General features: G+C 43.7%; 1 protein-coding gene across 10 annotated transcripts in view; it reads left to right on the top strand.

Moving 5' to 3' along the window:
* Positions 1-13,326, top strand: part of LOC117428540 (AP-3 complex subunit beta-2-like) — a 69,142-nt gene that overhangs the window by 46,900 nt on the left and 8,916 nt on the right. For 4 of the 10 annotated variants that reach the window (XM_058994934.1, XM_058994938.1, XM_058994930.1 and 1 more), the window contains exons 11-22: positions 834-905; positions 998-1,060; positions 1,553-1,685; positions 2,028-2,137; positions 2,562-2,738; positions 4,138-4,324; positions 5,019-5,137; positions 6,475-6,534; positions 7,829-7,940; positions 9,800-9,968; positions 10,945-11,113; positions 11,555-11,621. In XM_058994934.1, the coding sequence (XP_058850917.1) occupies positions 834-905; positions 998-1,060; positions 1,553-1,685; positions 2,028-2,137; positions 2,562-2,738; positions 4,138-4,324; positions 5,019-5,137; positions 6,475-6,534; positions 7,829-7,940; positions 9,800-9,968; positions 10,945-11,113; positions 11,555-11,621 (1,438 nt within the window). Of the gene's footprint in view, positions 1-833; positions 906-997; positions 1,061-1,552; positions 1,686-2,027; positions 2,138-2,561; positions 2,739-4,137; positions 4,325-5,018; positions 5,150-6,474; positions 6,535-7,828; positions 7,941-9,799; positions 9,969-10,944; positions 11,114-11,554; positions 11,622-13,326 lie in introns of all 10 variants that reach the window. The other 6 variants (XM_058994935.1, XM_058994937.1, XM_058994932.1 and 3 more) reach the window with 2 other exon arrangements.

Consider the following 13,326-nt stretch of genomic DNA (forward strand, 5'->3'; position numbering starts at 1 on the left):
AAGCTGCTCAAGCAGAGTCTCTCATCTCTGAGGGAAGAGTGCTTTCAGTGGAGGGTCCTCTTCACACACTGGTGTGGTGGCACTCTTAACCTCCAGTAAGTGCTATTTACTGCCACTGCTGGTACATTATACATCCTCATGTTGTGAGAAGGAGCAGGAAAACTGGGGTCACATAATAGATGGAGCCGTGTATAAGACTCAAAGCTGTAAGTTAGTTGTCTGTATATTGGCTAGAAGTTTTATGGGAGCTGTGATTGTGGGTTCCCAAGTGGTCAGAGTATACTTATCCCAGACTGCAACTGAAAATGGAAAATCAAGCATCATAAGCATCATATTATGGGCATAATTTAATAAAACTGACTTTGTTGTGGTCAAAAAGTAAATCCCAGTAACTTACAAGTATGTATATAACAAATTATACTGTATGAAAGATCATTCTAAAATGCCAGGACCTTTCGTCAAAGATTAAGAAATGGCAGGCGCTGTAGCTAGAGAAACTCTATGCAGTTGTGATGAAACTATGTAATAGAATGTGCAGTAAACTAGGGGATAATGGAGGCTGTCTGATTGCCTGTCTGTATGTCACACATAGATATTTACATATATCTAGAGAACCAGTTATTCAGGTTGTGATTAAACGGTTGAGAATATAACAATGATCATCTATATCACAAACTTACAAGTGTACATGCATACAGTGGACATGGGTTGTAGTGATGAACTTTTTCATGTTACCAATGGCTCTGCTTTTGAATTTACCAGCAAACACAAGCAAAGCTAAACAAGGCTTGAGAAGAAAGCAGATCAATACAGCAAGTGTTCTTCTTTTCCAGGGAATGTTTGAGCCATACCTGAAGAGCTTTTACATCCGGTCTACAGACCCTACCCTGATCAAAGTGCTCAAGGTACAGCTCTCATGTCTCCTTGCTCGTACGCAGCATTGTTAGGGACAGCTGTCCTGCTTCATCTGTGTTAACTTGTCCTTCTTTGTTTGCAGTTGGAGGTTTTGACCAACCTGGCGAACGAAACTAACATCTCCACCATCCTAAGGGAATTTCAGGTGAACTTGTATCTGGAAATATAATCCCAGTACTGATTTCTTAAATATTTATAAACTGAAGAACCTGAGTGATCTTCATTGTTACTGAAAGAAGTTTAGAGCACCCCTGTGGCCTCAATTGATTTCTGAACCATGCCTAACCCCAAAGTGCATCTGGTACTCCAGGGTGTAACTGTTAACCTGTCCCCCTACAACACTGCCCCTTGTGGATTTAAGAAATGGCACAGTATTTCTTGCATTCACAGACGGTTGAACAGGAGTTTAGGGTGACCATACGACTACATGTTCAATAGGACATCACAATGCATTCTGGTACTTATAGCCCTGCTTATCTTAATGTAAAGGGGCAGGTACCTGAATGAATGCAGTTCAAATCCTTAAAGTAATTACAGCTAACAAAGTAGTTCCATACATTTTCTCTGCCATGCACTGCCATTCATTGTGTAGGTCTCAAATGTGCAGTTTTGACACAAACACATTGTCTTTCCACAGACCTACATTAAGAGCATGGACAAGGACTTTGTCGCCGCTTCCATCCAAGCCATCGGTCGCTGTGCCACCAACATCGGAGAGGTGCGGGACACCTGCCTGAATGGACTGGTGCAGCTGCTCTCCAACCGGGACGGTCAGTGTTACAGACAGCGCCACCTACTGATTCTACCAGCACCTCTCCGCTGCTGGAAAAAGAAAGTTAGACTTAAGCAGCAATGCAGAATCGCAGTTACCACATGATACGATGCTGTACTGGAGATACTTCCTAGGAGAATAGCTTTACGTATGATATGCTTATATGCGGGATAAGTGCAGATACTTGTATTCAGGAGAATTTTAGAAAAAAAACTTGAAGAGAAAGAAAAAATCTGATTAGAAGGCTTTATAGAGGTCTTCCTACAAACAGCGCTCTGAAATCTCTTTAGGGAAAACAATGACAGTCTCTAAACTACAGTAGTTTATCTATTTCTTTCAGAGCTGGTGGTTGCAGAGTCGGTGGTGGTGATTAAGAAGCTGCTGCAGATGCAGCCCGCTCAGCACAGTGACATCATCAAGCACATGGCTAAACTCACTGACAACATCCAGGTACTGAGTGGTACCTTTTACAGTAGTTGCTGTATGCCAGCCAGCTGTCACTGGCCATCACCAGGCAAATTAGTTTGAAAGATGGTTCTGGTTGTAATATTGGATACACTTCAAAATACAGGTACATGACTACACTGTACTTACTGTTTTTGTTACATTATCTAATAATTACAACAGATCATCTGGAAAAAACCTTGTTAAATACATGTTAATATATGGAGTTCCATTCAGAACTGTGTGCTAAGTGCATGTTGTAAGTATTAGTAAATTGAATCTACAGTGTACAGCATTCAAATACAAGTGCATTGATGTTTTTTATGTACCTGTGAGTGCTTCATATAGCTTATTTGTTGTTGGTATGGTCCTTTCCAAAATACGTATTTTCCTGATTAAGGCAATAAGTTCATTCCATTTCTACCACCAGGTTCCTATGGCCCGGGCCAGCATCCTGTGGCTCATAGGGGAATACTGCGAACACGTTCCCAAGATCGCCCCCGACGTGCTGAGGAAGATGGCAAAGTCCTTCACCAACGAGGAAGACATCGTCAAGCTGCAAATCATCAACCTGGCTGCCAAGCTGTACCTGACCAACTCCAAACAGGTAACACACAGCACACTGCTTTACAGGCTGGGCTGAGGTAGCGAACTGCAGAGCTGGACTGTAATGATGTTTCACTGTAATCATGATCATGTTAGATTTTTAGTTGTGACTTTCTCTATAGTTTATAATACTCTTAACCCTTTCATGCATGGCGACTTCATGCAGGGATGGACACAAAAAACTCTTATCTAGTATTTATATGGGGACATATGGAAGACGCAAATGCATGATGACCTCATGTGCGGATGCCATAGAAAGCAATGGGGAAAAAAATGAAAAATTTTCAGTGAAAAATAGATTTTAAAAAAAACAACGACTTTTTCCAGCTATTTTCAATATTTTATGCACGTGGACCTGGGTAGGGTCTGTCGACCAGATGTAAAAGTGCTTTGTTTTTTAGTTTTTTAAATTAAAGCCATACCACTCTTCTCTCTCACTGTCAATGGGGTCTGATGTGAAGTCATTGTGTCCAGTTTAATTCCATGGCATCTTCTCCAGAGAGAGAAATCAAACATCTCGATAGTAGTGGTGCTGATCCTTTTTGACTGTCAGAAACATGATTGTTGGCAACTAATTATTGATAATAATATTTCATTACAATAAATAATCAAGACTAGACAAGTTCATGGTAATATCACAACAATCAATTATAATTATAACTCTAAAACACACAACGTCACTGCTTTACATGGCTTGATCTTGATACCTCTGTTTACAGAGACAAATAATGAGTAATAGATGAAGATAAAATGTTTAATGTGGAGCTGGGGGGCTGCACTGAATATGCAGGCAAAGCAAGTGCCCGGTCTCAGAACATTAACCTGTTTAAGGAATTTGTTTTAATTCACATATAAAATAACGGGGGATTTTATTATATTTATTATAATTTAAAAGGCTGCTTTGCTCTGCTGTTGTGAAAAAAAACAACTTTCACTTAGTGATGTGCATGGCTTTAACTATAAGAACATTATTATTACAAAAGCATGAGTCATATCAAAACAACTGTGTGTCATTTTAGAGTTTTGCATATTTCTAGCGGACTGATTGTCCAGTTGTGATGAAACTTGCTAAGGTCCTTTTGGTATTAATGTAGTATCATTCTTGTCCATCAGCATTGCAGAAATGGTCACTGTTTTGGTGTAACATAAAGAAATAAACTGAGTATCTATTTAAAGAGGATGTGATTAGCTATTCAGTCCTAAGCTAGTTATTCTGTTTCAAGGCTAGTGACATCATCATTTTGACTGCCAGTGTATATCTAGTGAAGCACTTATGCCATTTGTATCTGTACACACTTTAATACAAGATATTGAGAGAATATATGAAGGCATCTATCCCTCTGTCATAGTGATCAGGTTTTTCATGTTCCTGATAGCTCTAATTTTGTTTTCCCCCCCAGACCAAACTCTTGACCCAGTATGTTCTCAACCTGGCAAAGTACGACCAGAACTATGACATCAGAGACCGAGCACGCTTCATCCGGCAGCTGATCGTCCCCACAGAGAAAAGCGGGGTCCTCAGCAAGTATGCCAAGAAGCTCTTTCTGGCCCTGAAGCCAGCGCCTGTCTTTGAGTCACCCTTTAAAGGTACAGGAGACCAATCTTAAAACATGCAATCGCCCACAATTCAGTTTAACTCTAAAATACCTTGATTTGTTCCCAAGTACTCTTCCAATCTTTAAGACTAAGACATTAGGACTTCTCTGTTTAAAGATGATACGGGTATGAAATGCCATAGTTATCTTAACTTTTGTATTCGCTTTGTATAACATGTTCAGTCAACACCTCCTAGCAGAGTGCTGCAGGGGGACAGGTTAGTGATTACAGTGGTGTGCAAGCTGAACAGACTTCAGCTGTCCACGGCTAGCCACCGAAATCAGAAGAGCGTTTCAGTGCTTACCAGGCCAACCTCGGAAATTCTTGCCATGCGTCAAAGGTCACTGGGGGATTGTGGGATAGTATTGTGTTTTAAAGAAACGGTTGGTAACACTGTGTTTAGAACAAAGTAGTCCGATCAATGGAAGCTGAAATTGAAAGAACCTTCATTGCTATTTTCATTATGGCACTACATACAATTTTAGACAGCCTACTCATTTTTTCTTTTAGCTTCTTTAAGTTTATGTGTTCTCTTTGTATTATTGAAAAGGGGATTGCCTTTTTTTCTTTGAAATGTAAAGCCATATAGGCATTAAAATAAAGAAATAGAGAAAAATGTTGTGTCATTAAATTACTTTTTTATCTCACCTAAGCTGAGTTTATTCTTCTCTGTTTCACGCTGAAGACCGGGACCACTTCCAGCTCGGCTCACTCTCCCACCTGCTGAACGCCAAGGCCACCGGCTACCAAGAGCTGCCCGCCTGGCCAGGCATGGCCCCCGACCCGTCAGTGCGCAATGTGGAGGTGAAGGAGGCTGTGCGTGCTGTGGAATCAGTAATAGATAGTGATAAGGACTGCCCAGGCTATTCAATAGGAATACAGAGCGCTGATCGCCTCAGCTACCAACAAACGCTTTGGTTGACAATGTCAAGACCATTGGTGGGCAAAATTCTGATTGTTCTGGGTTCTGGGTTCAAGTCGTAAGTGAAATGGGTTTCAAACTAGCCCCCAGTGGACTTCAGTCCATAAAACCACCAAACAGTTTGGCACAATTCTGTTTGTGAGGCACTGCACTGAATGGCTTTGAGGGCTGAGATGTGCTTGCTTGCAAAACACCGTGTCTGACCGTGCCATTGTCCCTCACTTCAAATATTCACCCCCAAAAAAATCCCAGTTTGTTGGTGCATTAAAATAGTGTACAGACCTGTGTTGGATTTGAACCCAGGAGTCCAGAGTTCCACCAGCTGAGCTTTCAGGTCAGTTGGTGTTCTGCATGCCCCCCCACCCTTCCCATTCAATCACCTTCACTTCACAAACCCCACAAATGGAATCTTTTGAAAGTAAAAAGTCTTTATTATTTCACCCATATAAAATAATTCTATAGGACTGTCAAAAAACACTTTCCCATAATATACAATATACTATAATATAGTATATACTATAGGAAATGTTCTTTTTTATATGGGGAAACCACTCATAAAATTAAATAAGTCCCAAACTTTCATTACTATCTTTATCGCTGAGGTTTTGTCCCTGTAGCCACTCAATTCAATTCAGTATGTTTTGTGATACTGGTTTCTCTTTTGTAAGCACTGTTTCCAGACACACTCTATAGTCAATGGCTGGTCTTTGAAGAACCCAAATGCTTCTTTCCAGACTGAGCAGAACCATTAGCACATACAGGATTGCCATCAATGACAGCGCAGTGCATTAGAAACGCATGTCATCCATGGATCTATACTGACTGGTACTGCAATGGATTACCAGTGTATTTTATTCTACAATTAGTATGTAAATTGAAAATTGTGATTTAGTGTCTTATCATTTTAGTTTAGCGTAAACCCGGATTGATAAGGGATAGACCAAGGCTGGAAAGAAACACAAAGGATAAGTTTGGCGGTGTCCTGAGCAAAGACTCCTGGAAACTCACTTACGAAAAGGGAAGTTAAAATAAGGAACTGTAAAATGTAATGTGTGTTTTTACATATATAAAAGTCTCCATAGTTTAGAATGTCATGTTTGGTGAAGTTTCCTGTACCATTCTAACCATATGGAGCACTGCACCTGTAAGTGATTAGCAGATAAGTAAGCACATTTACTTTCATTGATCTGATTGGGTGTCTTTCTACCCCGGCCCGCAGCTAGACGAAGTGATCTCGCCGAGCGAGGGACGGATCGGCTTGTTAGGAGACTGGCGAGAGGTGCCTCTGAGTGCTGGGTGCTGTGCAGTGTGCTTTTCTGTCTAGTTACTGCTGTCCACACTTGTGTAGGGAAAAGGAAGGGCTCACATTTCAATTCACACAGGGGATGGCAAATACACCAGTTATTTAATATTAGAAACTATTCATAGGAAAGCTTATCCAGCCCAGTTCAGTAAAGTGTATATTACAATTCTCAATATCACTCGCATGTATGATAAATGTGTTCTAGATATTGTATAGGGTGCTGCTTGATGCAAGCTGATACTTGTACTATAGTTAAATAAGTTAAACATTGTTAAATAAGAATGAAGCAGTATAGCTACTCTTAATGTGATGTCATTTCCATGTGATATAAGCCTGCGGTATTAATGTCATTTATACAAAACTCGTTTCAGCAATTCAATGACACACATCCACCTCAGATTGTAAATACACCCTTGACCGTGCAGTTATAGTTCTGAATGTGTAATTATACCAATACCTGATATACTGCAGCCCGGAATGAAACCTGTGTCACAAGTAGATGTAACTCAGGCAAGCCTTGTTTCTCATTACTAAAGTTCCATAACTGAGACTGTTTACTAATGCTGTCCGTGTGTAAATATTCCCTCGGTAACCAGGTGTTGCGACTTGATTATTCCATATATACTCAACTGAGATTCAGACATTCGCCAGCCTGTGCCCAGATCTCGTAACATGCTTTGAATATAGAATTCCTGCAGTAAGCTGCACACTTTGTATAGTGGCAGGATCCCAATTCTGTGTAATGGGTACTTTTCTATGTTCTAGTCTCCTGATTTAATGTAGTGCATCTTTCTTTGAATGCAGTGCTGTTCACTATGCGTGTCTCAAGAACCACTCTTCATTGTGGAATAGAAACACTCTTAAATGATTTCAATAATGGCCCTGTTCAGATCATTAAACTAGAGGCTTTTGTCTACCAAGGTTAGGAAGGAGACAAGAATGTTTACTAACAAGTGCATGGGAAACTCTTGTGTCTTAACATTTGTAATACATTAGGGAGGGTCATTTTTTTTGTTGTCTCTCTGTCATCATAATTGAGGAATTTCATAAGCATTTCCATTCATTTTTACAGCCGATGGAAGTGAGGCGCAGTGGTCAGGTGACTTGCCAAAGGTCACACGGTCAGTCAGTGTCTGAGGGGAGGTTTGGGGAATGTAGGCAGCAGCACACCAGAAAAATGATTTGATTGTTAAACTACAGTAGTTAATGACTGGTGTTATTTTACTTGACATTTGGATCCTTGAAAGTGTTGTTCGTTCCCACCCCCCAGGTTCCTGAATGGACCAGGTGCAGCAGCCGTGAGAAGCGCAAGGAGAAAGTGGAGAAGCCATTCTACTCTGATTCTGAGGGAGAGTCTGGACCCACTGAATCTGCAGACAGCGGTAACCATCACTGACCCCCTGTTGCAAACTGTGGATGACACAGCATTTGTAAACAACGTGTTTGGGTGTTCCAAAGCAAAACTATATACCAGAAATCAATGGGCTGCCACTCTTTAACTCTACATTAATCCACGGTTTTACAAAAAATCTGGTTTCTTTTTTACATCATTAAACAGACTCCTGTGTCTTATACTGAAAAAATGGGTTTAGATATACATATGAGTATGTTGGATGAGTTTATAATCTGCAGTTTTGAGTAGAGCTCTCATTCCTGTACTACTGTCTCCAATGGTAAATCAATCATTGGATTGTATTTTATTATAAGCAGTGAATTTCAGTGCTGAGTGCTGTGTTGGGGGCTGGGGGCTGAGTGCTGTGCTGGGGGCTGAGTGCTGTGCTGGGGGCTGGGTGCTGTGTTGGGGGCTGGGGGCTGAGTGCTGGGCTGGGGGCTGAGTGCTGGGCTGGGGGCTGAGTGCTGAGTGCTGTGCTGGGGGCTGAGTGCTGTGCTGGGGGCTGTGCTGGGGGCTTAGTGCTGTGCTGAGGGCTGTGCTGGGGGCTGGGGGCTGAGCGCTGTGTTGGGGGCTGGGGTCTGAGTGCTGTGCTGGGGGCTGAGTGCTGAGTGCTGTGCTGGGGGCTGAGTGCTGTGCTGGGGGCTGAGTGCTGTGTTGGGGGCTGGGGGCTGAAGGCTGTGTTGGGGGCTGGGGGCTGAGTACTGAGTGCTGTGCTGGGGGCTGAGTGCTGTGTTGGGGGCTGAGTGCTGTGTTGGGGGCTGGGGGCTGAGTGCTGTGTTGGGGCTGGGGACTGAGTGCTGTGTTGGGGGCTGAGTGCTTAGTGCTGTGTTGTGGGCTGAGTGCTGTGTTGGGGGCTGAGTGCTGTGTTGGGGGCTGAGTGCTGTGTTGGGGGCTGGGGGCTGAGAGCTGTGCTGGGGGCTATGCTGTGCTGGGGGCTGGGGGCTGTGCTGGGGGCTGGGGGCTGAGCGCTGTGTTGGGGGCTGAGGTCTGAGTGCTGTGCTGGGGGCTGAGTGCTGAGTGCTGAGTGCTGTGCTGGGGGCTGAGTGCTGTGTTGGGGGCTGAGTGCTGTGTTGGGGGCTGGGGGCTGAGTGCTGTGTTGGGGGCTGGGGGCGGAGTGCTGTGTTGGGGGCTGAGTGCTTTGTTGGGGCTGGGGGCTGAGTGCTGTGTTGGGGGCTGAGTGCTGTGTTGGAGGCTGGGGGCTGAGTGCTGTGTTGGGGGCTGGGGGCTGAGTGCTGTGTTGGGGGCTGTGCTGAGTGCTGTGTTGGGGGCTGAGTGCTTTGTTGGGGCTGGGGGCTGAGTGCTGTGTTGGGAGCTGGGTGCTGAGTGCTGTGTTGGGGGCTGAGTACTGAGTGCTGTGCTGGGGGCTGAGTGCTGTGTTGGGGGCTGAGTGCTGTGTTGGGGGCTGGGGGCTGAGTGCTGTGTTGGGGGCTGGGGGCTGAGTGCTGTGCTGGGGGCTGAGTGCTGTGCTGGGGGCGGAGTGCTGTGTTGGGGACTGAATGCTGTGCTGGGGGCTGGGGGCTGAGTGCTGTGCTGGGGGTTGGGGGCTGAGTGCTGAGTGCTGTGCTGGGGGCTGAATGCTGTGCTGGGGGCTGGGGGCTGGGGGCTGAGTGCTGTGCTGGGGGTTGGGGGCTGAGTGCTGAGTGCTGTGCTGGGGGCTGAGTGCTATGCTGGGGCCTGAGTGCTGTGTTGGGGGCTGGGGGCTGAGTGCTGTGCTGGGGGCTGGGGGCTGAGTGCTGTGTTGGGGGCTGGGGGCTGAGAGCTGTGCTGGGGGCTGAGTGCTGTGCTGGGGGCTGGGGGCTGGGGGCTGAGTGCTGGAGGCTGAGTGCTGTGTTTGTGATTGCGCTGCAGAGTCGGAGCTGCCAAGTGAGATGGAGAGCGGAGGTGGGAGTGAGAGCGAGGAGGGCGGCTCTGGATCGGGCAGCGAGGAGAGCGACGAGGGCTCCGAATCTGGGAAAGAGAAAAAGAAGAAGCCTGAAAAGATTAAAGTCAGGAAAACCCTACCAGAGAGCGCAGAAAGGTGACTATTTACAGGAAATGCCTACAGGATAACCACCAGTATAAGTCCTGTGGGAATGTTTACCACACTCTTCCATTGTTGCTTTGCTTTCTGTACACTCTGCTTCATCAGAATCCAGACATTGTTGGCGTACCTGTTTGTTTATATTGTGTCACAGACTTCAACATGTCACAGTCATATTGAGCATAACATGCCTAATGTATTTTTGGCTTGTCATTTTTCACTTGGTATGTTTGAGTAATCCTGGTGACTTTGAAAAACTCCCTATAGAGCTCCCAGAATCATGGCTAACCTCTAAGTACATCTGGTACACCAGAGTGTAACCATTAACCTGTCTCCCTGCCAAGTGATGTAGTCCTAAATCTGAGGGTACTGGAACACCACTCAAATATAGATTTCCTTAAACAAGGATTATTATACAAATTCACATTTTATCTTTATACTGAAGTTCTAGTAACAGCTAGAAGTTTCGTTTCAGCTTTTCGTTTATGTTTGTGTAGAAATTCGTGGTCGATGCACTGTTGCTGTTGTTTTCAGCAGCATTTTTAGCCTTCTTAAAGAAGTAGCTCATACAAGAAGACATTCCTAATGCTCTTTTTATTGCATCAAGAGGACTACCGACTGAATCAGAAAGTTGTGCAGGAGTTGTGCGCCATGTGATTTAACTTGCCTACACCATTGGTTCAATGTAGTATTTGTGTTTCTCACATCCACTAGAGACAGAGTGTTGCAGGGGGACAGGTTAATAGTTACATTCTGGAGTACCGGATGTAGGTAAGACATGATGCTGAGAGCTCTATTGAGGCTACATTGGTGCTTTAAATTTAAAAAGTCACCAGGATGTGATGACTGAAACAGAAAATGATACGAAGAGAACCTAATCAACAATCCATTAGATAACATCGCTGCTATTTCATTCCCATGCTGTTGTTCTGTAAGTGAACAGCTGTAAACATCGTGAAACTCTTGTTTTCAGTGAGCAGAGCGGAGAGGAGGAGAAGAGCGTGAGGAAGAGGAAGGAGAGGAAAGCGAGCTCTGAGTCTTCGTCTGAGGAAGAGGAGGAGAGCTCATCCGAAAGCAGCTCCTCCGAGTCCGAGTCGGAAGAGGAATCCGAGTCTGAGCCCGAGACCAAGAAGAAGAAGAAGGTATCTAGCCACAGCTTTCCAAATTCCATGGCTTTGAAATGGCTATAGAAACGAACACCACGTTGACAAGAAACATTGAAAATCTGTACTAGCGCAATAGATATGTATAATACGTGTTTTAAATCGCTTGCTCGCTTTCATTTCCTATTAAGTGTTATAAGTAATATTGAAATAAATAGTCATTTTAATGCAGATGTTATCAGATGTAAAATGCACATATCTGACATTATAGTAAATGCTAGGTAACAGTGTTCCAATTGCCAACCGTCTATACCTGCCGTATTGTCCATCCTCTGTTCGTTAATATTTTTTGGTGCATATTGTATTTACCCTTTATAAACTGCAATAAGGGGAATACATTAAAGGCATTGAGCATCTACATGTTAGTGTGGCAGTATTAAGATCTGTAAGTGTTTAGATCATTAATAATGTCTCTTCCAGATCTCGCTTTCCAAACCAGCTCCTAAACTACCCAAAAAAGAGATCTCCCTCCTTGACTTGGATGACTGTGAGTGAATCGTCTGACTTTGTTAAATGAATGTATTAACTAGCGGGGCTGAGACTGGAGCATACTGCATACTGCTATCACATTAGGTGTTGGTGCTAAATTACTCTAGAGGAATCTTAATCACTGCTGGTCAGTAAATGGAAATCATGAGATACAGCTAATATTATCCATTGAAAACTCCCTGGCCTTGTCTTTGACATACCGTACCAAACAACCATGAATTTTTATGTATGATTTATACATATACATTGATTCATACATTTTTAGGATGTATTAAATATATACTGAAATCCATGGTCTGTAACATATTATACATGTATAACACTATGTAACACAATTTTTGTTCCTGGGTAGTAAGTGTTGTTTCCTAATTGCTTATGCCTCAAAAGTATAGAAAATGGCTATTATTCCCCACAAACTTTGCTTTTGTGACCAGGACAGTGATATTTTGAAATTTACCTATTTCCAATGAGAAAACGGGCGAATTTGTGTCTTTTCGTTCACATAAAGTCAGAAAAAAACAACATATGAATCCAAATTAACATGTATTTATACTAAAGTAATACAAAAATGACTACAAAAGATTTAAAAGAGAGTAGTTTTTCGAGATTTACGATTATACTGTAAATCACTTTCACGAATCAGCCCTCAAACGTAGTCTCCCATCATGTTCTCGTTATACTGTCCTTGGTAGCGGCGTTCAAAGTCCAGTATATCCTGGTGGAAGCGCTCGCCTTGCTCCTCCGAGTACGCTCCCATGTTCTCCTTGAATTTATCAAGATGAGCATCAAGGATATGGACTTTGAGGGACATCCTACAGCCCATTGTGCCGTAGTTCTTCACCAGAGTCTCAACCAGCTCCACATAGTTTTCGGCCTTGTGATTGCCCAGGAAGCCCCGAACCACTGCGACAAAGCTGTTCCAAGCCGCTTTCTCCTTACTAGTGAGCTTCTTGGGGAATTCATTGCACTCCAGGATCTTCTTTATCTGTGGTCCGACGAAGACACCGGCTTTGACCTTTGCCTCAGACAGCTTAGGGAAGAAGTCTTGAAGGTACTTGAAGGCTGCCGACTCCTTATCTAGAGCTCTGACAAATTGTTTCATAAGGCCCAATTTGATGTGCAGTGGTGGCATCAGCACCTTCCGGGGGTCCACCAGTGACTCCCACTTGACGTTGTTCCTCCCCACAGAGAACTCGGTCCGCTGTGGCCAGTCCCGCCTGTGGTAGTGCGCCTTGGTGTCCCTGCTGTCCCAAAGGCAAAGATAGCAGGTAAACTTGGTAAAACCGCCTTGGAGACCCATCAGGAATGCCACCATTTTGAAGTCTCCTATGACCTTGATGCCATCTCAGAAAAATGCAGATATGTATCCACTTAGGCAGCTGGAACTAAACTGAACTGGTGGGCTTAAGGCCCCTGTATTTATACTACTATTTATATTACTGGAAAGTTCTAGAAGTTACTCCACGTTTACTCAGCACTGAATCTATCTGGAATGTTCTGGAAAATAGGTAAATTTCAAAATATCACTGTCCTGGTCACAAAAGCAAAGTTTGTGGGGAATAATAGCCATTATCTATACTTTTGAGGCATAAGCAATTAGGAAATAACACTTACTACCCAGGAACAAAAAAAAAAAAAAAATTGTTACACGGTGTAATCAATAACAAGAAGGGTGTTTGCAAATGTGGGCTCGCTAATAGTTA

The sequence above is a fragment of the Acipenser ruthenus genome, chromosome 21 (assembly GCF_902713425.1).
Source record: "Acipenser ruthenus chromosome 21, fAciRut3.2 maternal haplotype, whole genome shotgun sequence".
NCBI lineage: Eukaryota > Metazoa > Chordata > Actinopteri > Acipenseriformes > Acipenseridae > Acipenser > Acipenser ruthenus.